At 40.1% G+C, this 22,939-nt stretch overlaps 1 protein-coding gene across 1 annotated transcript in view; it reads left to right on the top strand.

Annotated features, from left to right (window-relative positions):
• Positions 1 to 13,073: 13,073 nt before the first annotated feature.
• The window catches only part of KALRN (kalirin, RhoGEF kinase), a gene marked incomplete at both ends in the record, with an annotated part of 73,114 nt that continues 63,248 nt past the window's right edge, over positions 13,074 to 22,939 (top strand). Inside the window, one exon of the mRNA XM_008948251.1 lies at positions 13,074 to 13,265. Coding sequence (XP_008946499.1) covers positions 13,074 to 13,265 — 192 coding nt within the window. The remainder of the gene's footprint in view (positions 13,266 to 22,939) is intronic.

The following is a 22,939-nucleotide window of genomic DNA, read 5'->3' as shown; positions in this document are numbered from 1 at the left end:
TGTTCTGTACCAGATCTTTCGTTGTAAGTCGTCATTAAGATATATTTGTCTCACATCATGTGTGGCCACCTAGTAAGAGCCAGAAATTAAAAAAAAAAAAAAAAAAAAGTTATGTTTCTGAATCTTTGTTGTGATTATGTATAACCTGAGTTGAATTTCACACAGTAAAACACATCTTTAAAATGTGCTCCATAGGAATACTTTCTGACCAAAATGAGAAATGCTAGTTCCTGTCTGGAACTTTTCTAAAGTATAAGTCTGGTATAAAAAGAAATTAAAAGTTTTATTACTTCCAGGGTAGTGAACACAGCCCCACCTCCCACCTCCTTTTTATTTTTCCTCATTATAAATATGCAGTACATCTCACTAGCTGTTACAGAAGATTTTAATCTTTTTAAACTGTAGGGAAGACAAAGCCCTTAGTCCATTTTCCTTTGGTGACACCTGTGAGGAACTAATTTGGTGGGAAAGCAATACAGGCAGTTCACATATCAGGGAAATAACAGTGGTAAAAAATTGTTTATAAATCTAATAAGATTCAGAGTATAGTTTCTACTCATTTGAAACAATTTCCAATGTGTAAAACATGATGGAGAGCTGAATTAATGCTGACAGTGAAGATATTCTGAATCCAAAGGGACCATCTTGCTGACCTGCCCCTAACAATGCTGAGCTGCAACAAGGAGATGAAGTAAAAAGTTACTTTAACTTTAATTGAAGCTAAGGAGGCTGCTTTATTCTTGTACATAGCAGAGTGGCATTCGCCATCAAATTATCTGAGGTCCAGAGAATAGAGGGATGGGGACAGAGGTTATCTGAGTAGTGGGCATGTGGTGTGTTACCATTCCTGTTCACAGGGTATGGTGAGAAACCTCCTTCTGCCAAATGGAAATATCCAAATTGTCAACAAAACAGAGGTGTTGGTGTTTTATTCTCATCATGTGTTTTTTTCTCTGGTAGGCAGTCTACTGAAGTGCAAGGTTTACTCTGTGTGGAAAAACCCACCTCTAACTGTTCTTTGCTACAAATTAAACTTGCCTGGGCAAATAAGAGTGATCTAGGAGAACACCAGGAGACTTTGTGCTCCCCTTTTTGTCTAGAAGGAATATAGGCAGTGCTAACACATGGCATGAGCTCAGCTGCACCACAAAACACAATTCCCTCACTGAGAGCATCTCCTGCACCACTCCCACCTGGGCTGGTGCGTGGGAGCTGCTGCAGTGCAGTGTGTCAGAGAGGTAGTCTGGGTTTCAAAGGGGCAGCACTAAAAATGTTATTAAATCTCTGCATCTTTCCTGAGGTAGCAGCAGTGCACTGACCCTGCTAAAAGGCTGTGGTATATCTTCCACTGTATTTTTTTTTTTTGTCATGCATCAGTTTGCTTGTCAGAGGTGGCCTTTAACTTATGGTAAAATAGAATTCACTGCAAATCTTGAGGTCCTAACGTGCATTTGTGGTAGGCTTACCTTTTTGCAGCGTCCTGTGTTGCATTTTTGTCACATATTACCAGACAGAAGGGAAGAATGGTTGTTAAGTGATGTATGCAGTACTGCATTGTGCTCTAGACTGCCTTGTCTCTGTATTTGGTTATAGAGGAATTTTTAAGCTGAAAAGTCTGGAGAATTTAGGTCAAGGTTTTTCTGAATTTTTTTTCTGTTGAACATTATCTCACTCTATGAAGTGTCCTCAAAATGTGCTTCAAGAAACGTGTTATGACTGGTGTCTACATTAATGGAAATAAAGGCACAGCTGAGTTGGGGTGGTGACTATGGGGGAAATGGGGAGAAGAAATGCTCTTCTGTCTTATTTAAAGCAGGTTTCCTTAGCTGCTAGAAACAAAGCCAAGCAGTTCACAGAATTCACAACCTCATAGGTTTATTCCTGCCTCTGTTTTCAAGGCAGCAGCACTGCCAGTTGTATCTGGTGCCGACTTCCCAGTGCTGCTGACAGTCCAAAGCCTTTCAATACTGTTGTCACTGTGTCTTTGAAATCTCCAAACTGTGAGCATGATTTTAAACCCAGAATGCCTGAAGTTAATTCAGGAGGCCGGTAGGACTTGATAAAGCTGTCATGGTTGCACTCATGCCTGCAGGGCTCAGAAGAGGTGTGAGCAGCGCCTTTGGGACAGAAAACAATACTGTGCCCTGCCACATTGCTGCTCACCTTGGAGCTGCCACACATTTCTTTGTTTTTCTACTTGCCTTCCTTTTTTCCCTGTAATAAAGAAATTGTGGAGCTTTGCTGTGGACTATCTGAGCTTGATGATATTTATCATTTGAGAAGCTTTCAAGTGCTGCATTTTGCTCCTGATAGTTTGCCTACTTGTGCTGCCTTCTCATTTCCACAAAGGAAAATGCTTTCCTCGCCTTTTCTGAGTTTCAAAGGCTCAATTGCCTTAGTCACTTGAGCAGCTCTCATTCATATGCTCTGCTGGTCACCCAGTTATCAAATCATTCTGCAGCAATAATACTGTTTTACTGGTACATTGGCTGTGCTGCATAACAGTGACCAATATCAGATGATACTATTTTTTTTTGGCCTTAAACCTAGTTTAATTTCATGTTTGATGCCAGAGCTGCTGTATATTGGCATCTCAGTCTGTTATGTTGTCTTCATTGTTCTGCCCTCCTCGCTGTTGCTCACTTTCATGTGCCTGTTACTGTTCAAGGATGTTCTCAAAGAGAAGGGGTCAAGCTCTTTTCATGTGTATTACCAAGGATCAAATACTACAATAAAACCTGGCCAATACTCATCAGTTTCAGATATCTTCCCTAATTCTTGTAAATCCTTGTAGAGTCTATAAAATATTGGAACAGCAAGGGAAATATTTAATCATCTCATTTTAATATACTGTTTAAATATACTTCTCCCAGAAGTAGGGTAACAGGGGAAAAAAAAAAGTATTCCTATAAGCACAAAATGAGCTTCCGTATTGTTGCGTGAAGGGAAGGGGGTAGGTGTGGGTAAGAGAGAGACAAATTTGGTAAGAGACAAATGCCCTTTCTTTCTATCCTGTCCTCAGCTATTGGAGGGGCTGGGGGCAGCTGAACTCCACTCTTAGTAGGTGCCAGTGAGCGCTGTGACTACAGGTCTGAGCCCAGAGGCAGGAGCAGCCTGCAGCTGTAGGTCCGGCTGCATCAACAGCAGCAGCTGGATTCACCAACAGCATGGTTTATTCACACCCAGCACACAGAGTCTCTATGGCTGCTGGGGAAAAATACACCGAGCTGCAGACCAGCTATAGGGCGCTAAGAAGCAATTGCAGTTACAATAAACATCTCCTGGGGAAAAATCACTTGGCGGAGCCGAGGCCACAGATCTTACCCAAAGGTGTCCCTGCTGGGATGGGATAAGGAGAACAAAATCCATCCATCTGGCCCTACCACTTGGTGCTGAATTCTTGTCTCACACATTGGGTCCAAAAAGGGATGATATTTATATTTATACCTTTATTTAGATCTATACCTTTTTTTGTTACTGATGTGAAAAATGTTGGGATGAGACTGTGGGCAGACAATTATTAACTGTAATTAACACAAAACTTCCTTCTCTGCACCTGCAGGGAGTAGACTGCCATGAGCTAGGTGGGAGAATGGGGTAAGCAGCCTTCACTGCATTCCACATTTCCTTGTCACAGCCTCAGGAGCACAGACCACGGAATCTTCACTCAGCCCCCGTGACCACCCTGGCACCAGTTCTTTGTTGGGAGTGTCGAGCTTTGTGATTTCTACTTCTTTTGTGCTTCCTGCATCTGACACATATTAAGTGGATACTGTTTATATTTAGGGTGCCATAAGGTGCCAAAGTGAAGTATAACTGATGGATTTGAAGGACTTTAGATCACCTCAGTTAAAACTGCCAATTTTTTTCCATGCAGTCATGGACAATTGTTTCCACTGAAGGTTCTTTAGTTTGTAAACACAATTATTTGTGTATTAGACCCAGTGCGTGAACCGTGCTGGGGAAATGCTGCTTTCTCAGCTCACAGCCTCTCTTGGTCTCAGGAAAGATGCTGAAGACTGGCTTAGTGGAACTAAAATGTCATTCTTGAACCAAAGGGATGCTCTTCCTGTTCCTATGTGGAGTTTAGCAGACCAAAACTACTTAAATCACATCTCACAAAGTGTAAAGGTGCATGTATTTCTGGTAGTTTAAACTGCAGCTTCTTCAAGGATGTGTGTCAGATTCTAGTGTAATCCTTCAATGATCTGCTCTCCTTATACCAAAAAGTGCACATATACCTTCCCTGGAAAGGGTGTGACTACTTCTCTCATAGTAAGCAAGTGCTTAGTGGTTTATTTAATAGGGGAGGTTGCACATATATACTAATTAAAATAAAAAGGGGAGGAAAGGGGAAGTTTGCCAGGCTCCAAGAGAAACCTTTGGTTGTTGTAGTCTTTCTCCCTACAAAAAGAATGAAATCTCTTGTGTTCCCCCTTGCATAAAAAAAAAAATAAAATAAAAACACCAAAAAAACCCACAACTTGCAACATTTAAAAAGAAATGTAAACAGTGGTGTGAAAACTCGAGATCTTTGCCAGACATACTTTTGAGCATTCTGATTTAGAAGAAGAAAATAGTTCTGGCAGCACTCAACGTCAAGTCTTTGCATAGATGGTACTCTTTAGTAGTGATAGGAAAATTCAGTGATAGTGAAGTTGACCAGACTGAGCTGAAAAGAACTTGCTCTTTGTATGTGTGTGGTACGTGTACTCACGTGTCACCTCTGTGTCTTTGCATACTTATTAATATGGATGTGGTGTGTGATAGTAGATAGCACTTAAAACATTTCACTGTATGTTTCATTGACTTTTCATTGAATATTGGTTGGGATCAGGCCAGTGCTAATTAGTGTGATTGTGGTAATGAGAGTTTTCTCTACTTGATGTATGACTGCACTCCTGATTGAGATAAACAGTTGATGTGGTAAAATATACCATAGGTGACAATTTTTTTAATCTAAAGTAAGCACTTATTATGAAATAGCACAAGGAATAATTCTTGTAAGCTAATGTATTTCCAGATATTAATTCTAGTCTTGCTTACTTATTGGTTTGAAGGTCTAAGGTAGCTTTTAAATGATGACTTTGACGTTTCAGCATTTAATGTAATGCATAAGTATCACCCTTTTAAATTCAAATAATAAATTCATCTCAGTTTCTATCTCAACTCTGAAGGGAAATCATAAATAAAAGGTAATGATATATGGAAAAATATCTGATTCTTGGTGATGTTTTGTGAGGATGCTGTGTCATATCCACCTTGTCATTCCTGGGAACTAAAGGTCATCTTGTCCAATGCTCCTGCAGTGAGCAGGAACATCTTCAACTAGATCAGGTTGCTCAGAGCCCTGTCCAACCTGATCTTTAAAGTTTCCACAGACAAGGCATCTACCACCTCTCTGGGCAACCTGTTCCATTGATTCACCACCCTCATCATAAAGAATTTCTTCCTTATCTCTAGTCTAAATCTACCCTCTTTTAGTTTACAACCATTATCCCTTGCCCTGTCAGAACAGGCCCTACTAAAACTTCTGCCCCTATTTTTCTTATAAGTATTAAAAGACTGAAATAAGGTGTCCCCAGAAAATGTCAGTGAGGAAAGTAGCAATGGATCAGTAAATACAGATGCTCAGCCAGAAAAGTTCTGAAGAAAACTAATTTGAAACACCGTGAGTGAGCCATGGTCCCACAATGGGAGATGAGAGGCGTAAAGACCTTTCAACCTCATGTACAAGCTGCAAAGATAACTCTTCTAGGAGCTGGGAAAGAGGTTTTCCATGCAGTGTTGGTCTGCTGAAGCACGGATGACATTCCAGGCACGCTGGTTCCTAACCTGTGTTTGTAAATAGATACCGTTCTGATAATAGTAGTAATTTCGTTGAAATTGTCAAGTGGTTGATGCTTGGACACACACTTTCATGTGCATGTACTCACGATCTTACCCGAGACCCTCATTTGTTAAACTACTTGAACAGATGTGATTAATTTATTTAAAGGTAGATATGTTCTTATGTATTCATCAAAAGACAAATGTAATAGGCTGTAGTATTTGAAGTGCTCAGACTCCAGGAAAGACAGTGCAAGGAGAACTGAGGCAAAATTATGACAAGAAAACTTAAGATGGATTGCCATATTTAAGGGAAAAACAGTCTGCAGGAGGTGGTGATGGAAACTTCATTAACGTGGATATTTTCTAAAATGGTCTGAAGAGGTTTCTGTTCCAATGTGCAGTAGGGAACAACCCTGTGCTGATAGAGTGAGTGGCTTCATGACCTCAGAGAGATGTTCTGCATTTGACTTCTGTAACTGTAATTCCTGGTAAGTCTGTTTTGAATTACAGCAATAGAGCACAAGTAAGAATATAGATCTTGATTTGATTATGTGAAATGCAAACTGAATAAAATCACGTCTTACATTAGATCATCATATGCAGTTAGCCTTTGCCCTTCTTGAGGGAGGAGGAATTTTGACAAAGATGGATGCTTCCTTAAACCCCAGATTTATTTATCAAAGAAATGCTTCATTGTGGTCACCCATTTTAGCTTTAGGATATCAAGTTACTAAAGATATAGTTCTCCACAAAAGCCTGACTGAGATCACTTAACCTAAACAAAAAAGTAAAGCTAATTTTAACAAAGTAGTTTGAGCAAAGAATCTGATAGCAGTAACTGGGCTTCAGAATTAAGGATAACAGTAGTTTATAAGGATTGAGAAGAAATGCAGAATCAGCTTTGTAATTATCATTTTGCGATTGTGAGTCATGCTGTAGTTTCTGTGGGGAGGAATGTTACCTGCTGCCCATGTGCAGAAGAGGGGTACGAGGCCTCCAGAGTTCTATTTTTAGCCCTTTGCCATTTTTTGTCTCCTCCTGTGATCTTGAGTAAATGGCTAGGAGGCTGACCCAGTTCTCACTGAAGTCAGTACGATTGTTTTTACTGTTCTCAGTGAGAGATGGATCAGGCTTTGAACTTTGTCTCGACACCCCATCTTCACAGCAGGAGTAATAATGCTGAGGTTTCATCTTTGGTGTTGAAGAGTCAAGTCACGACTCTAAAGAACATGAAGGAGATATCACATCAGAGAAAGCTTAATAACTCTCCTAAGCTTCAGCCTGCAGGCATAAGATGGGATTCACATCACTAGTCTTTAGTCAAGAAGAACAGATCTAAGCTAATCATCTAAGTTCTGTCTAGTCAGTACTTACTGGCCTCTAGAGATGCCATCTCTTCTGTACCTTTTACGTGGTAAAACCTAGGTGACAAAGATCTCTGAATCAATATGAGGAACCTTTACCTGGAACTGCCTTTCAGAGCCCCATAACTTGATCAATACAGAATAAGGCAGGCTAGTGCTGCCTCATTCCCCTTCAGAATATCCGAACACCTCTTTAAGAAGTGTAGTGTGTAGGATGTGTAGTTTGGGTTTAATGTGATAATGTATCAGATCACCTGCCCTGTTCCCCCACCTCAAGCTTCTCCTGATGTATACAAAAAAACATCTTCCGCTGGCTGATCAGCATGGTTCACAACAGATTGGAGATCTTGGAGACAGTTACCATGAAAACCTCTCAAATATAAACAGCTGTAAAATACTGTGCAAGGGGAGGAGATTGTTCTGAAAAAAAAAAAAAAAAAAAAAAAAAGCCCACATTTAGGGCATGAACTCTGCTCTGGACATCCATTAGACAGCTATTTTCAATGTAATCTTCCTAGAAACATACAGCAATAAACTAATTACAAGTGTAGGTGCTCAGATTAGAGAGAAAACTACGTGGAAAAATGTTCTGAAAATGTGCTTGGATTGAAACCAAACTGCTGCACTGAATTGATCGCTGCCTTAAAAATATGAGGGAGGGCCAGTGAAAACACAGCTGTATATAATTGTTACATTTCCTTTTTTTTTTTTTTAATTTCAAAAGGATGTTCAAGTACTTGGATGCATCCAGAGAAGGGCAACAAACCTGGTGAAAAGGCCAGAAGGCTTGTCCTGTGAGGAGCAGATGAGGACACTGTGTTTTTCTAGAGTGAAGGAAAGGAGGCTGAGGGGTGAGCTCACTGCAGGTTCCTGAGGAGGGGAAGTGTACAGGGAGCTGCTGATTTCTTCTCCCTAGTACCCAGCGACAGGACACGTGGGAGTGGTTCCAAGCTGTGCCAGGAGAGCACAGCCTGACTTGACATTAGGAAGCATTCTGATACCAAGAGGGTGGTCAAACAGTGGAACAGGATTCCTAGAGAGGTGGTTGATGCCTGTCAGTGTTTAAGAGACATTTGGAGAATGCCCCTTACAATATGCTCTAAGTTTTGGTCAGTCCTGAAGAGGGCAGGCAGTTGGATGAGATGATGGTTGTAGGTTCCTTCAAACTGAATTACTCTATTCCATTCCATTCTGTTTTGGTTTTAAGTGGCTAAGACATTAGACTTCTTTAGGTTGCAATATGTACCATGAATAAGAAAGACAAAATATTTCTGGTCTGCTGCCTCTAACTTTGTATTGATGCATGAGTAAACTGAGGCATCATTTGGTATTTTAAAATTTATTTATTTATTTTTAATTAGGAAAATAAATTCCTGGTACTTTCAAACCAGAACTGGGGCCCTTTGGTTGGTTTGTACTGAGCACTGCAATGCTGTTTTCTATGTAACAGATGAGGCCAAGCACAAACTGCATGCAGCCAATGCTCTCTGACATAGTGAATCAGCACAGCTCCTGCTCTGGGTTAAAAAGATTTGGAGTGAACAGCTGATGTAATGCTTCTTGGCACGAAGATTAGGGACAAAATAGTATTTGTTTCCACTGTAAGGAAATGTCTTAGTCAGTTTGCTGGAAGAGCTGTGTTTGGTTAGTGCATTTCCAATGCAATTGTAGCTTTATATATATTAACCTGGCAGAACCTCAGCTGGGATATGTTACCTGAGTCAGAGGTGGAAATGGATCCTGATGTTTTGGCACTTGTTGGCCTGAAATGCAAAGGAAAGCATGATAAGTATAACAGGCAAATTCCATATCAGCTTTTTCATAAACCATTTTTTTTTCATCTTGCTACAGAATATCAACTGTTAATAATTAATGAACCAAAGTTACAGATAATCCTGTTTGTAAATATTGCCGTGGGATAAGACAACAATCACCTCTAATTCCGACTTGTGGCAGGGATTGTTGCATAGATTTTGTTAGTGTCTTTAATTTCCATAATTGTGTTTCTTTTATGTTACCTTCAAGAAACGGAAGAGAGACAAAAACTTCTTAATTCTGTCTAAAATGAACTCCAAAAACATATATTAGAGCTATTTCCACTCTGAAGCCTGAAGGGTGCAGTTTCGTTTTCTTATGTCTGCAGACTTCATGATTGAAATAGGTCATTATGAAAAGATTAGTATAGAAAGATTATTACAGATTTTGAGATGGAATTTGGTTTTATTCTTGAAATGATGCAGAAGTATGTAATGCCAGTTAGCAGATCAGTGAGAATTTCAAGGGGTTTCTGTCTAGGGTTAATGCAACATTAGGAAGAAGTGCTGCACTACCCTAAAATTTCAGACAACATGTAATTTCAGAACTAACAGATTGTTTTTGTGTGGAACTCATGCTATTATTGTTTGACAGGAAGTAATTTCCACAGATACAAAGGACAGAGTCTTCATGGAATCTCCTCTTCAGAGGGTTTAGTGATTTTTGGAGTCACCTTCCTCAGGGTGCCATAGAAAACCTTCCATGGGTCTGCAGTTTGCAGAGAAGGAGCCAGCCATGGTTGTCCTTCTAGTAGCAAAAATTTCCTTCTTTGGGTGTATTAGCTCTTACCTCCTTCCAAAGTTTTGAATCTTGATGGTAATTTGTAGATGTACCTAGATCCTGTTCTCCTTGTAGATCCTGCCAGATCTCAGGAGAGCTGAGAGTCTGAAGTAACCTCTTCTGGCTGTAGCTAGCAGGACAAAGAGGCATTATGTGTATTTCTTTATCATGAGACTTAATTATTTCTTGAAGTCTCACCCTGCCTGACCCAGGGTTATGTCACACCAAAAAAGTGTGAAGTGCTTCAAACAAATGAAGTAAGGGTCTGTACTCTGGAAAGCTTACTGACAAGAGAGAGCAAACTGGGGATGAAAATGTCCAAAGCAGTCAAACAAAGCAGCATAATAGGACCAACCAGGATGGAGATCTCAGGTTCAACATAGCTTTAGTTTAGCCCTTGTTGAGGAACAGATGTACATGAAAATGTTTCATGTGTGTAACAACTTCTGATATGATTTAAGCAAACAAACAGGACAAAAATAGAGAAGGCCCTCACCAAGTAACTCACCTCTAGCTTATTTGGCCTGTGTTGTGTTTATATCTCATCTGACAGTAGATGACAATCCTTTCATGAATGCGTCAAACTCTGGAGTTCAAGGCAAGTGTGGTTAACTCCCAAATGTGGTTGCTTATCTGAAATGTATCTAAACCTCTTAAATCTGCAACAATGAGCTGGAAATCTTTCAGCACCAGGCCTTCCTTCTAGAACGGTAGGGGTAAAGCCATTAGTAGTTTTCCTATTATAAACTACACCAGTTTTTAAAACCCAGACATTTACCTGCGAACACAGTGGACAAAGAAAGAGGTGAACAAAAACTTCAGCATTCTTTAAATGCACTGTGTTCATACTTGTGCACAACACATTTATGCAAAAGTGTCAAAAATTAGGTATGGATGCTTCAGGGAAGCATCACTGTGTGCTGACAGTGCCTGGCTCAGCGCAGGGGACTGGAGAACCTTGTGCAATACTGCTCCAGGACTACTTTGTCCTTTACTGTCTGTGCAGGCATGGCCAGAGCCTCTTGAGGCCAGTCTGTATTGATTTCTTTTCTCCAAAGTCTAGGACTCAGTCTGTTCACCATACAGCATATTTATATCTGATCATCATATTGATGAACTCACCTGAACTAGATGTAATTAGGTACAGCACGTGTTGGAGTCAGTAAGCTTGTAAAGATTTTCAGCAGAGAAGAACGTGTGTGTGATAGGGACAAAGGCAGCAAAGCTGTATTCATACTGTATTTCAACAAAGGTGTTTGTGTCCTAAATCTGTGCCATGGGCAGAGAACGAATGCATTTAAAAGTATGCTAAATATTACAAATAAAACCTGGGAACAACCTTCTCCCTGGGCAGCTGGACTGGTGTTTGGGCTGTTGTGGTGATAATGTGTGAAAAACCCTGGAGTGAAGTGGGCTTTGAGAAATAGTGCTAGCTTTGGCATTTGCTCCAAATACTATTGGAGGAGGATCATTCAGGAAGGATGCTGGTAAGTGAAACTGGACCCTAATTCAGATCATGTTAAATGGAACATTTTCTACAAATTCTCAGCTAAAGAGGTTTCCAAAAAATTATTATTAAAGCATAACATTTTGCTGCTGTTAACAACCTAACCATTATAGCAGTGGTCTGAAAGTGGGGGAATAAAAATTTACTATTGGTAACAAAACTGTCTAGAACATGTTCTTCACAGTCCAAAAGGAGAAATGCAAATACTGTATATTTATAGTCAGCCCTCAGAAACTGGGAAAATGAACAATGAATGAGCTGTTTTCTTTCAGCTTTTTATAACTGGAAATATTTTTCCCCATTAAACACTTGGAGGCCAGTGTTCCGTCTTTGTATTGAATTTTCTTTTCAAGCAACAGCTATTGACTGCAGCAGGGTATTATCTAAGTAAGAACAACAGGACTTTATTCATGGCTTTTTTGTTTGACAGTGTTCCCTTAATGCTCAGAACTACATGTGTGTTAACAGTGTTCAAAGATACTTTGTGTATTTGCATCAAGTTAATGCATTTTTAAACTGAGGAGGATTCTCAGTAGGATTTTGAAAAGGAAAGTGCTACAATTCTACTTCTATTGATGGGGAGGTTAAAATTCCCAGTGGGAGCTGTCTTAGAGCAATTTCTTAGAGCATTTCTGAAGATCTCACCCAGTACTGGAATCGCCCTTGAGCTGCTATCTTTGTCTCTCCTTATTTTTGTTAAGTGTTAAATGCCACAGAGCTATTTGGCTCAACTTGGGTGAAGAAAACTTTTCTACAACAGCAAGGGCTGGCTATGTTTAGTTAGCTAAACATAGCTGACTAAACCATAGGTCCAAGGCTATGTAGAAGATGACTGCACTCCCTTTCAATTTCTGCTGTTACTTATGAGACTTTCTGGTGTATTAGTTCAGTGTTGTTTTCCAGAAATTTGAAAGAGGGAGAAAAAGGGTGGGCAAGTAGTTTGAAAGCTGAGGTAGGTATGATGGAATTTGCTACTGTTCCTCCACAGTCTTGTCTCTTGGGTATATTGTTTAGCTTCTGTGTTCTTCAGTTCCTTCTCTGTAAATCTGGGGTAATACATCTCATATCACAAAAGCTGTGGCCAAGGGGTAAATCTATTTGGGATGGTGAAGCATTCAGATTCTCACATAAAAGAGGGCAGGTATGTGCCTCGAAGAAACTGGAAATAATACCCCTCCAAAGCAATCTGAGCATTCAATATTGGCAGATGCAAGCTCATCAAACTTACTATGTTTAGAAATATGATCCAGAACAGTAGACAAGAGGAAAAAAACATAGAAGGAACTTGAAGACAATTTTCTTAAGTTGCCTTACAAAAGCCAATGAAAGGCAAATATTTCTTGAGGCAGAGACACCTCTGGCTGTAATGTGGTAGCCATCAGGAGGCCTTTGCAATGAGTTTGTAGCTGATTGTCATGTGAGGCAACATAGGCTTCTAAGTTGGTTAGTCCCACTTGCTTCATTACATTATCTTTGAGAAATACCAGGGGACTTGGAAATAAACAAGTGCACAGTCCTGTTGCTGTGCCTGGCAGGACTGTGCTGGGATGGTGTGTTTCAAATAAGTTACTTCATGTGTACGTAAGGATTTGTCTATGTGGCTTTATACATTCTCCTTTCACAGATGTCAGTGCGAGTAGGAGTTATTACTATTGTTTTAAAATTCTGGTAATCTCTTGCTTTCATGCCTTTGCAAGTATAAACAGCCTGTTTCAGGGGTTTACTTGCCACAGTTGTATTGCTCACACTGCGTTTCTTGCTCTGTTTGCTGGTAGAATACGTACACCAATGCAGACAAGCTTTTGGAGGCTGCAGAGCAGTTGGCTCAGACTGGGGAATGTGACCCTGAAGAGATCTATAAAGCAGCCCGGCATCTGGAAGTACGGATTCAGGACTTTGTCCGGAGGGTGGAACAGAGGAAACTTCTCTTGGACATGTCAGTCTCCTTCCATACCCACACCAAAGAGGTAAGATGTGCATGAGGGAATTTTTCTGTGTATTGCAGAGCACTACAAGAGCACTGAAAACTCGGATAACATAGAAGAGGCATCTTCACCGTTCAGGGCTGATAGCCTGTTCATTTGATGCATTTGGCTAACTGTTGTAAAGGGGAAATAAAAGTGAATGAAACATATGAATAGTATAGTACACTAAATTATAGGGACAGCATATCTAACGTATCAAGCAGTGCTTAATTCACAGCTAGAATGTATTGTTATAAAGCAAGAATTCTCTTGTAAAAACATGAGTTGATACTAACACATTAAGTATAAACGTACGTGATGCATATCCTCAAAGGGATTCTGTTGGGATGTAATGTTAATTAATGTAGTCATTATTACTAAGTGTTACTGGAAGTCTTACATTGTTAAATGAGGCAGACTTCACTTTTCAAAATTACGGTTAAAGAGCAAGTATCCACATACTGATACAGTGAATCAGTGAGGACCTGAATAAATGCAGTTTAGTGTAATTGAAAAATATCCAGAGATAAGGCTGTCTCGCCAGAGATATAGTGGACAGGACATCAAATGGGAGGCCACTGGGGATGTAATTAAAACATACTTCACATTTTTCTGCAGACCAGAGGCCGTTCAGTGATGAGTGCCTTTAAAGAGAGGGTTTCTGCTGGAAGGGATTGAATTAGTCAGAATGGTTGTTTTCATGCTCTGCAGCATCTGTTTGCAGAAGCACATTTGATCAGAAAGATGCTCTTAGAAGCCAAAAGCTTTGCCTGTGTTTATTGATTTACAAGTTACAAACAAGTTGTGTATAGCAGGCTGCAGCCTGTTGGGGAGCCTCCTTAAACAGAATCTAACAGAATATGCACCTATATATATGAAAGATGTACAGTATGGCCATTGTAGCTGTCAACACATGAAGATTTTCCTTTTACATTCTGCTTCTACAATATACTAAAATCTAGTTACTTTAAGCTTGTGAACAGTACTATTGTTTCCAGAGTAGCTCAAACGCTTGCAGCTATATTAGTTTGCCACAGGGGAAACTTAATTGGTGATTTCCTCAGTCAAAATTATTTCATAACAGTTTCCTACTGTGATTAACCTCGCTTCACCTATGCAGGTGGTGACTAGTAACACAAAGATAAGCATGACTCCAGGAAGTTATCAGTATAATATGTTTTCTATCATCTAAATTTCTGATGATTACTGGTACTGTGTCACCTAATTTGTGTTTGAGAACTAGAGCTTCTGTGTATGAAGGGTGTTGGATTGCAGTGTGCTATACTCAGTTCTAACCTTCTTCAACAAGAAGGGAATATGCCTGCTCCACTCAACTGGCTTTAGTGAGCCCTGGTTTTGCTGTATAGAGATGCAGATGTATAAAAATACATTTTTTTTTTTTTTGTGACTATTAAAAAAAGAAAGTCTTTTGTCACAGCATCCATACTGTGTACTAGATATTGAGAAGTAAACCCTCAATCTCTGCCTCATTGATGTTTACCCATGGCACAGGTTGGTGCTATGATGCTATTTTGGAAAGCACAGAAAGTACTTGCTGTCAGTTTTAGGAAGATCCAGGGTGGAGAGACTTCAGGCACCTCTCTCCACTCTCTTGCAGTTGAGGGAGCTGTAGCATAAACTGTGACATCAGCAAAGTCAGGGTGGACCCAGGAATCCACATGCATCAGAATGAATGACAACTGTTGAGTTGGGTGCAAAAAGGCTGCTGAAGTTATTGCTGTTTCCAGCAGTTCCCTGGTGTTGGAGGATGCACAGTAGCTCTGCAAGAGAAAGGAGCTTTTCACCTATCCCTCTGTATTTCACTCCCGTGGGGGGCAAACACTCTGATTTTCTTCAGGTTCACTGAATTTCATTGTGTGTCACTACCTGCCTCCTTCACTGACAGATATCTGCACCAGTGGGAGTTACACAGCCCAATACCTCAACTTTTTGCCAAAAATAATAAGTGAGGAGTTTGCTACAGTTTTAGTATTTTTCTATCAGCTGTGGGGATCCCCACAGACACAGTGAGGTAACCAAAGGCTGCCAGGGGTTACTGGTGCAAAGGGCAAAGCATTACAAGAGAACCTTAGCACATATTTGGACCTGTATTTGCTTTTCTGTGCTATACACGGATTGGCTCAAGTAGAAATGACACATTGATTGGCCTTGCTTGGCCCTTCACATAGTAAGTATCATTCTTCAACATGAGTATAAAACAGATAGTTGAATTCCTCAAAAATGAAGAAACACATATGTCATTCCTTTACCTCCATGGGTATGATGGCCTGTAATGTATTATGTCCTCTCTCTGTTCCATACCAGCTGATCTCACTTGCTTCCTCCATGGGCTCTGACTAGAAAATGCACTCAGCTCTGGTGAGTCCTCCCAGCCTACAGAGCTGGGCTGGACCAAATGCAGGTTCCTCCCCTAGCCACTTGCCCACTTGGACAAGTCAGATCTGCATCATCCATACTCTCATGAAGGGTATAGAGAACAAGTTTTATGAGGTACAGCTAAGGACTGACTGGGGTTGTTCAGCTTGGAAAAGAGGAGGCTCAGGGGAGATCTTATCACTCCCTGCAGCTACCTGAAAGGAGGTTGTAGTGAGGTGAGGGTTGGTCTATTCTGCGTTGTAGCAAGGGACAGGACAAGAGAAAATGGCTTCAAGTTGCACCAGAGGAAGATTAGAGTGGATATTAGGAAAAATTTCTTCACTGAAAGAGTTGTCAAGCACTGGAAAAGGCTGCCCAGGGAAGTGGGGGAATCACCATCCCTGGAGGGGTTTAAAAGCTGTGTAGATGTAGTGCTCAGGGACATGGTTTAGTGATGACCTGCCAGTGCTGGGTTAACACTTCTAATTGATGATCTTTAAAGGTCTCTTCCAAGTAAAATGATTCTATGATTCATTATATAAAAATGTTTAAAAATAAATTCACTGTACTTGGTCAGATTTCAGTCCCAAACAACAAAGATAACATTAGATTCAAATTTTAAAGATTTATCAAGCAATATTCCCTTTGAGTCAGTAGCAGTTTCAGCTGAGTTAAAGAGTTCAGAGTCAGGTTTAAATTATAGCAGGTGTCAAGGCAAAAACACCTTTTGCTGTAGCAGTAAAATCCAGGGAGCTGTGAGATCCAGTGCTGCTGTTTTACCAGGAGCCTTTCCAGTTACAGTGCTGACAGATGCCTCTCTGATTGACCTTGGCCCTCTTACCTGCCATGCTGTGCTTGATGCTGGACTGTCCTGCCCTGCTGTCACCTGGGACTGTCTTGGAGTGAGGAGAAAGTAGTTTGGCTGGTGTGTTAATGTGTTTAGCGCCTGACATGTTTTACATTATTCTAGAAGGCATTATTAGTTACTTAATAACCATCATTATTCATTTCGTTCTTTGTAGTTCTTAAAATCATTTCTTAAACTATTAACAACTGTTTCTCTTATGTCCTTGGAAATGAATAAACAGTTCCCTTCATGTTTTCTTGGCAATAATACAGGCAACTATGGCCTAGATGTATTTTTCATCTAAGTTTCCTAAATTCTCATTATTTCTTGATACATTAATCTACTGAGACAGAACTGGTGAAAGACAGAATTAAGTAGAAAGAATCCTTCTTACTGACATAATTTTTATGAAAATATTTTAAATATCTTCCTGCAGTGAACATGCTGCTTCTGACAGTCTTCATAGCACAGATGAATTCTGTTTTCTGAAATTAATTAATTTCTGATGCAATAATTACCAGACGTGGGTAAGTGCACTGATTGTGATCTTTTCACCACTTCACCTGTACTCTGCCCAACTCTTCATCTCCACCTGTGACTACGCAGATTCCCAGCACCGAGAAACTTTTAACAGCTCCTATTTTTGAAAAGTGATCTTGTCAAGGAAATGTTTCCTTTCATAATCTGCCTTGCTAGAATAGCTTCAGGACAATATATAGTGTTCAATTAGGGAGTCATTTAATTCCAGATATCCTGTGAGCAAGAAAAGTTAGGAGTGGCTTTTTAATAGTAAACTTGAATCACTGCTCATTTCATGTGAAAGCATTATAAGAGGATTTCTCCTCCTAAACTCTGACTTATTCAGTTGAAGAAATATGAAAAAGAATGTCAATTAAGCATAACAATTTTTATTGATTGATTGATTGATTTTTAGTGGCCTTATTTAGCAATGCATGCAGTAAGTTGAAATGATGACTTTCCATTATGGTAAAAAAGTTTTTGAGGCAGAAATTTGGAGCAGACCCCTAAGTGATTGTTGGTGTCACGACTCATGAGTAGTATAGTCCTATTCCCATGCCTACAAAAGAGATGTTGTGTATCCCAATGTCCTACAGTATTAGTTCTGTTCTCTTAGTTTGTAGTTAATATTTTCATACCCTTTTATGCCAAGGCCTTCCTGATGGCGTGAGCAGAAACTTGGTACTTTGGGAATCAAATCCAATTATCTGTATGGCAGGGTAAAGTTATAAATTATTATCAGTGGGATAAATGCATTCAACAGATTTATTCCTGAATAATTTCTTTCAGGATTAAGTGTGATTGAATTTGCATTCTTCAGATCTGAATCAGTGATTGGCAGGATTGTTAGATCTTGAAGTTTTATCACAAATCTCATGATAGTTGATGTTTTTCTGTGAGCTCTCAGATTCTAGGATCAAATGTTGATACCTGATTCTTGACTATCATTTCATCTTGTTTAAACAAGAATAGTTTTAAAGCCTCTTGGAGAAGAGGTTGCAGCTGTGATAAAATCACACCTTGAAGACTCAAAAACTCAAAAAATAATAAAAACATCTGGTAATTCATTGTCTGGATTGTCATATTTTACATTGGTCTCACAGTTTTATCCTTCTGGTTCTGAAGTGTACTTTGCAATTACAAGTATAAAAAATGTAGACACAGAAGAGCACTGTCCCCATTTCTATGTCATTAAGTACTCTTAAAATCCTCTTGTATAATTAAACGATGACTTAGCATCTTGTAAATGTCTTTGCTTTCCAGACATATTTTCCTCTTTGTTTAGCAATCATAGTTTCGTTTTGCCTTGCTTAAAGAAGCAGGAAATACTGCTGCCAGCAGTTTCTGATACAGCTTCAGTGCTGGGGCTTTAAACAACAGCACAGAAAAGCCTGGGAATTACTTTTGTCTAGTGTCAGGGTGAGAGTACACAGATAGCTCTGTGTGATTTCTACATGCAAATAAATTATTGGCTTCAGCAGTAGGATTTTAAGCTTTTAGGATTAACGTAGGTATTTAAGAGCAATTATATGGAACTCAGTGTATTCCCTATGTAACTGAAGAAAAGGTTTGTTGTGTTACTTGTATTGGTTGATAATGCAGTTGCTGATATAAGAACAAGAAGGAACTTCATTGAATTTAGATCCATTTACAGTATATGGGTTTTATTTGAAGGAAAAACAATTCTGCGATTCCTTCATGGTTCTCCAGGGCATGAAAAGCACATTTTACCACCTCTAGATTTTTAATTTCTCTGTGCATTTCAGATTACCACTTTTGTGTTGCATTGAGTCCAGCAAGACACCAGCAAAACCCATGAGAGGCAGTAGTGTGGTTTCAGGTCACATGCCCTGCACTTTATTGGCCCTTGGTGGGTTAGAAGAGCAGTAGGACGAGGTACTCGGTGCTTTCAGTTCCCTATAGAGCCTGTGAGGCCTACCTGGCCCACAGAATGGCAGAATGAGTATGCTCGGGAAATATTTCCTCTTGAGAAAAATGAACTGCCAAACTCTTAACAGGTTCTTACTGAATGTGTGCAAACTGGAACTTGGCAGTGGTCTTCTGAGTGACCAAATTTGGGCAAATTTTCACAGGTATGACATAATGTATATTCTTGACATCAAGGCTAAACCCTGCAAAATTTCAAACCCCTGCTTAAAAGCACGGAGGGTCTGGAGCATCTCAAGTGAGAAGAAATAAGACTCCTTTTCTAACATAGGCAAAGTAACTCCTTTTTCCACTTCCCCTCATTCTGTACATTTTACCTCAAAATTCATCAAGTTCAGCCTTAGGCAGATACCTGGTATGGAAAGTTTCACTCTGAACAGCTTGTCTGATAAGGCCATGAGAAACTCAGAGCAAAGTCCTGAACCATTAAGTGTCCGGCAACTTCCTACATAGACCTAAATTTTTTGTGGTCAGCAGGTCACCTTGGTCACTCATAGATGTCAGTGGGGTTACTCGAGTGGGTAATGGGAGTCAGTTTGCCCTGTCAACTAGGAACAGTAACAGTGTTTTATTGCAGGCACTGCTAACTTAATTTTACTTGGTAACCAAGACCTGTGAAATTAAATTGTCTCTGCTTCAGTTGAATATCATGATTAGGAGTTTATTTCAGTGTAGGTCACCAATTTTGACAGGGCTTGGCCCTCACGTTGTGGCAGAGTTTCTGGGAAGTGGGAAGCAGAAAGCTCATGGGACTGTGCTTGAACAGTTCCTTTTCTCATATTATGACCAGGTTTAAAAAACAACAAAAGCATAAAACACTAAAATGACCCAAACGGTCTCTCTGCACATGAAATCCTTACTGGCCATTTCACATCCCAGGACTTTTCAGGGTTAGAATGAAGCACCATGTACCTTGTTCAAAACTTAGCAATTTTGTTCCTTCAACTGCACAAAATGAACTGCTGAGATACATACAAAGCAGCATATAAACTTTGAAAATGTCTGCCCCTCCTCTCACTGCAGGGCTGTGGGACTGCAAACCTTACATGTATGCCTTCTAGAAGTATGGACACAGTTTCTGCTGGGACCTGAATCAGTGTAGCTTGCTGGAGGGAGTATATTATACACAGAGAAATTGAAAGCCAAGGGAGTGAAAAAAGCAAAGGCTTTTATAAGAGGTTAAGTAAGTGCTGAGTGTATTTTGAAAAATAAGGGCTCAGTTCCTAAACATTCTGATATTCCCATCAGAGGTGGTTTTGCAGGCAGAGAGAAGAGGTGGGAGAAGTGAACTGCCAGAGCTGCACATACAGGTAACCTGTGTGCAGTTTGCTTGGCAGCAGATTCCTTGGAGAAGAGAGACACTTTGCCAACTTACTGCTATTCTTCTGTTAATTGGGGCTGTAAGAAGGGCTCTAGTAGTACAACAAGTCTTATTTTTGTGTTAGCTGTGTAGAGGTTCACTAGGGGTTATCAGCAGTCAACTACCATGAAGCAGCAAAATGAGAGCAAATCCTTCTCCAGTTCCAAAATGTAGACTGTGGGTTTGACCAGAATGCAAACATTCACCTGTTATTCATGTTGCTGGTTTCTTTGCAGGGTTAAATCTTGTCTGTAAAGCTACCAAAGATCTGGGATTGAGAAACCAGGACAGCTGCGGTGGTGCTGGGTGCTTTTCTTTCCTGTCCATTTGTTGTCTAGAGGCAAGGTTTTTTTCATAAAGGATTAAGAAGATGGGAATAAAAAGAGCTGTGATATCCTGGCAGCACATCTTGCTCTTGAGCAGAGGAGTTTGAAGCACAAACAGTCAGCTAGTGAATAAAATTCTGCCATCTGAGATGGCAAAAACTGTGAAACTGAATCAATGTAATAAGAATTAAATGCGTGTAAATGCCCCACAGAAACCAAACATCAGGAAGCTGAACCTGCAGCAGGCAAGGGCAGATGCATGGAGGAGAAGTTCTTTCCATCATCCTGCCATGTGCCAGCCAAAGGATTCCTATAGACAGTGTTTAAGTTCACACTTTGCTAACCACATTATTCAGGCTGTTCACCAGCATTTTGACTGCTTGGCTTCACCCAGATAGCATCATTGGCTTTTGAGGGCCCTTGCATGCGTTTTGTGTGTTATGAAGGTGGGTCTCCAGCCTGTATGCCTTGGTCTTCAGATAACAGTAGTTCATGCTGCAGCTAGGAGGGTGTTTTATGGGCAACTTTAAATAGGATGTGCCAGCTCTCATAAAGTAATCTTTTATTAGTCATCTTACAGTATATTTTCCTAATTTCTTGAAGCTGAGGAAGATGAGCTTCTCCCAATTCCAGTGTGTGAGCTTGTAGCTGTGCGCAAAGGGAACAGGGTGGGCAGCCAATACCTGTGATAATTTCTGTGTTGAGTAAATCTTCTTCAGAGCTATAAAGGCACACTCCTGTAATTCACTCATCCCTTAAAAGACACATTCTGTTGCACTTTAAGTGCATGTATGCAATGGATTCTACCCAGTGAGTTTAAAATCGCTAGTGTCAGTGTGGTGGTTCAAGTTGATGGATCCAATAAGACTGTTTGGTTAGAGAAAGGTCCCACAGTTTGTTTAATCTGCAGCAAGTTTCAGAACGATTCAGAATTGTCACAAGTGATCTATTGCTGGAATTCCTAGGGCTCAGTGCACAAAGTGACACAAAAGGCTCAAAGCAGCAGATCAGGGTAAGACTGCAGGTGATATGGCCAGCCACTGGAAAAGGCACAAAGGGAAGAGGTAGTGCAACTCCCATTTGAGAAGTAATGAAACAGTTAGAACCAGTGAGCAATTCAGAGGAAAAGGTAATGGCACTTGCATTTTTTAAAGTAAATTGCTGAATTTGTAGTGTATATTTCACAGCTATGAAAAGCTTTCTGCACCAAATTGTGCTGTATTACACTGGTAAAGCTTCTGAAGTAGGAAGAACCTCTTCAAGCTTATCAGTGATACTTATCAGTATCATCAAGGACAGAATTTTATTTTCTTAGTACAGTTACTGCAGCTAATTGTACCCAGATTCATAATTACAAATAACTTATATTAAGATTATACTAGAATAAGAAAATGTTTTTGCAATTCATCATGGTAGCAGAAGAAGCACAGAAAACATACATCTTATTCTTCAGTTATAAGCCAACTTTTTCTCCTAGAATGAATAGTCCCCAAATTCCATTTACATGACCTTGAGTTGGGGATCGACACACTCCCTGATGTAAGGGTAGCTACCCAAATCACGTTTCCCCTGAGAGGAGATTATTTTGTGCTGTATCAATCTGGTCTATGCAGGACTTGGAAAACACATCAGATGTTTAGGCATTGCAAATCCTTTTGCCATAGGCAAGGTTACTAATTAAAAAGCATCAGTGTGCAGTAGCACCAGATGCAGCCCAACCAAGGATGAATGTCAAGAAATTGGCGAGGAAAAGGGAAAAGCAAGAAAAAGGTTAGGAAGGGATCAGATTGGTTTTTTTCACAGAATGTTCCCTTTCTTTCCACTTGTTTCTTCCCAGCCCGTTTGGTGGTGTCTGACAACATTACTTCTTGCAGCAGGGTGTCTCATCGGCTGTATCTTACAGTGGAAGTCACATATTGTGGCATTTCATATGTAGTGTTTGGTCATATCCCACCTTGTCACATTTTATTTGGAATGCCATCACTGTGTGACGCTTCCCTGGTGGCACGTGGCCACATCACAGCTCCTCATTGCATACATTGGGGTTTATATTTCCATTGACATTTCTGCGAGACCTTGAATGTGACGTTGGAAGATGTTACTGAAGCCTGCTTCAGTTCTTTAAACCGAAACAACACTGGATGTGTTCTAAGTCTGAATAAACATCAGCTGATGAACGTTAATTAACTGAAAAGTTTTATCTCCACCATGTTGGTGTGAGGAAATCAAGGTAGCAAAGGCGTGGGGGGCTGTGCAGTGAAGGCAGATTCACAACAGCACTTGAACAGGTGCTTAGACATGA

This window comes from Merops nubicus, unplaced genomic scaffold (genome assembly GCF_000691845.1).
Source record: "Merops nubicus isolate BGI_N331 unplaced genomic scaffold, ASM69184v1 scaffold22239, whole genome shotgun sequence".
Classification (NCBI taxonomy): domain Eukaryota; kingdom Metazoa; phylum Chordata; class Aves; order Coraciiformes; family Meropidae; genus Merops; species Merops nubicus.
The sequence above is the reverse complement of the archived record's forward strand: the minus strand, read 5'-3'. Positions and strand labels throughout refer to the sequence as shown.